The 1,503-nt window shown below is 47.7% G+C and overlaps 1 protein-coding gene across 1 annotated transcript in view; it reads right to left on the bottom strand.

Annotated features, from left to right (window-relative positions):
• Window positions 1–6: 6 nt before the first annotated feature.
• Window positions 7–1,503, bottom strand: part of LOC125481064 (hepcidin-like) — a 2,526-nt gene continuing 1,029 nt past the window's right edge. The window contains exon 3 of the mRNA XM_048592180.1: window positions 7–762. Within this exon, the coding sequence (XP_048448137.1) occupies window positions 658–762 (105 nt within the window). The 3' untranslated portion in view covers window positions 7–657. The remainder of the gene's footprint in view (window positions 763–1,503) is intronic.

Genomic DNA, 1,503 nt, shown 5'->3' with positions numbered 1-1,503 from the left:
TCAACTTCAGTATTAGGCATTTAAATGACTCAAGGCAATGTGAGACTCGCTCCCACGGAGGGTTGGCGGCGAAGGAGAATGTGGGACACCCTCCCACGGGGAGTGGGTTCGGGGAATGTGGGACCTGCTTCTGTCTGGGCGGGGAATGTGGACCTTGTTCCCACAGGGAGTTGGGGGGGAGATGGATATGGGACACATTCCCACGGGGCGTTGGCGGGGGGCAGAGGATGTGGGGCTCACTCCCACAGGGAGTGGGGAGAGAATGTGAGACTGGCTCCCATGGGGAGTTGGTGGTGGTTGAGGGGGGTGGTTTGCAATGTGAGACTTGCTCCCTGGACAGTGGCAGCGAAGAATGTGGGAGCGAGTCCCACAGGGAGAGGTCGAGATGAATTGAGTCAATATTTTGGGGACAGGGGAACTTGATAAATACATGAGGGAGAAAAGGAGATGCTGATGGAAAGGGAGAGATGATGGTAGGAGGAGGTCAGTGTGGAGCCGATACAGAGCAGAGAGGCCGAATGACATTTCCCTGCAGCATAAAATGCAGAACTTTAGTGGGAATTGGTGAGAAGCAGATCCATTAAATGGATCCCAAACAATGGATAAGGACAGTGAGGCCTTTGGCAAGATAATGTTCTGTAACTGAGGGGCCAGGGTTTAAAATGAGCAGCATATTCCACAACCCTGCATATTACAGCAATCACAGCAAAATCTGCATTTCTTGACTTGACTCATTCGCTTCTGTCGCAGCAACATGGAAGCCTGGAAAAGATGAAGGCCAAACAGTCAGAATGTTCCGGAAAGAAAGTGGTTCCCACTCCCTTTGACACTACACCAATTGTGCAATGTCATTCACTGGCACGGAGAGCCCACAAATCTTCAGCAACTTTCATCACCGAACAGCTGACAGAGAATTTTGTTTTATTGTTGTTAATGTAGGAAACAAAGCTGCAAATTTGCGCACGGCAAGCTCCCACAAATTGAGAACATCTGGATCATATGTTATTAATCAATACTGACAATCCGGCAGCACGGCACTCCCTGAGCATTGACCGTCCAACAGTGCAGCGCTTCCTCAGCACTGACCATCCGACAGTGTGGTACTCCCTCATCACTGACCCTCCGACAGTGCGGCAATCCCTCAGCACTGACCTCTGACAGTTTTGGCCCCTTATCAAATTGTGAAGTCAAATGAAATGTTGGTATGTGTTTCAAAACTGAATGGACTACAAAATAGGGAGGTTTTGCTAAAACTATACACGATTCTAGTCAGACCACAGCTAGAATATTGGAAGCAGTTTTGAATGACTTTTCTTAGCATAGAGACACTGACATTGGAGGAAGTCGAGAAAAGATTTATTCGGCGAGTATTGGGGGGACTGTATTTTGAGGAGAGGTTGAGTTGATTGGTCTTGTACTAGTTGGAATATAGAAGAATGGGAGGAAGAATGAGAATTTATTAAAAATCGAAGATTATTAGCAGACTTGACAGGATAGATGTGG

This window comes from Rhincodon typus, unplaced genomic scaffold, assembly GCF_021869965.1.
Source record: "Rhincodon typus isolate 14 unplaced genomic scaffold, sRhiTyp1.1 hic_rhity00000756, whole genome shotgun sequence".
NCBI lineage: Eukaryota > Metazoa > Chordata > Chondrichthyes > Orectolobiformes > Rhincodontidae > Rhincodon > Rhincodon typus.
This window is presented reverse-complemented; position numbering and strand designations above follow the sequence as displayed.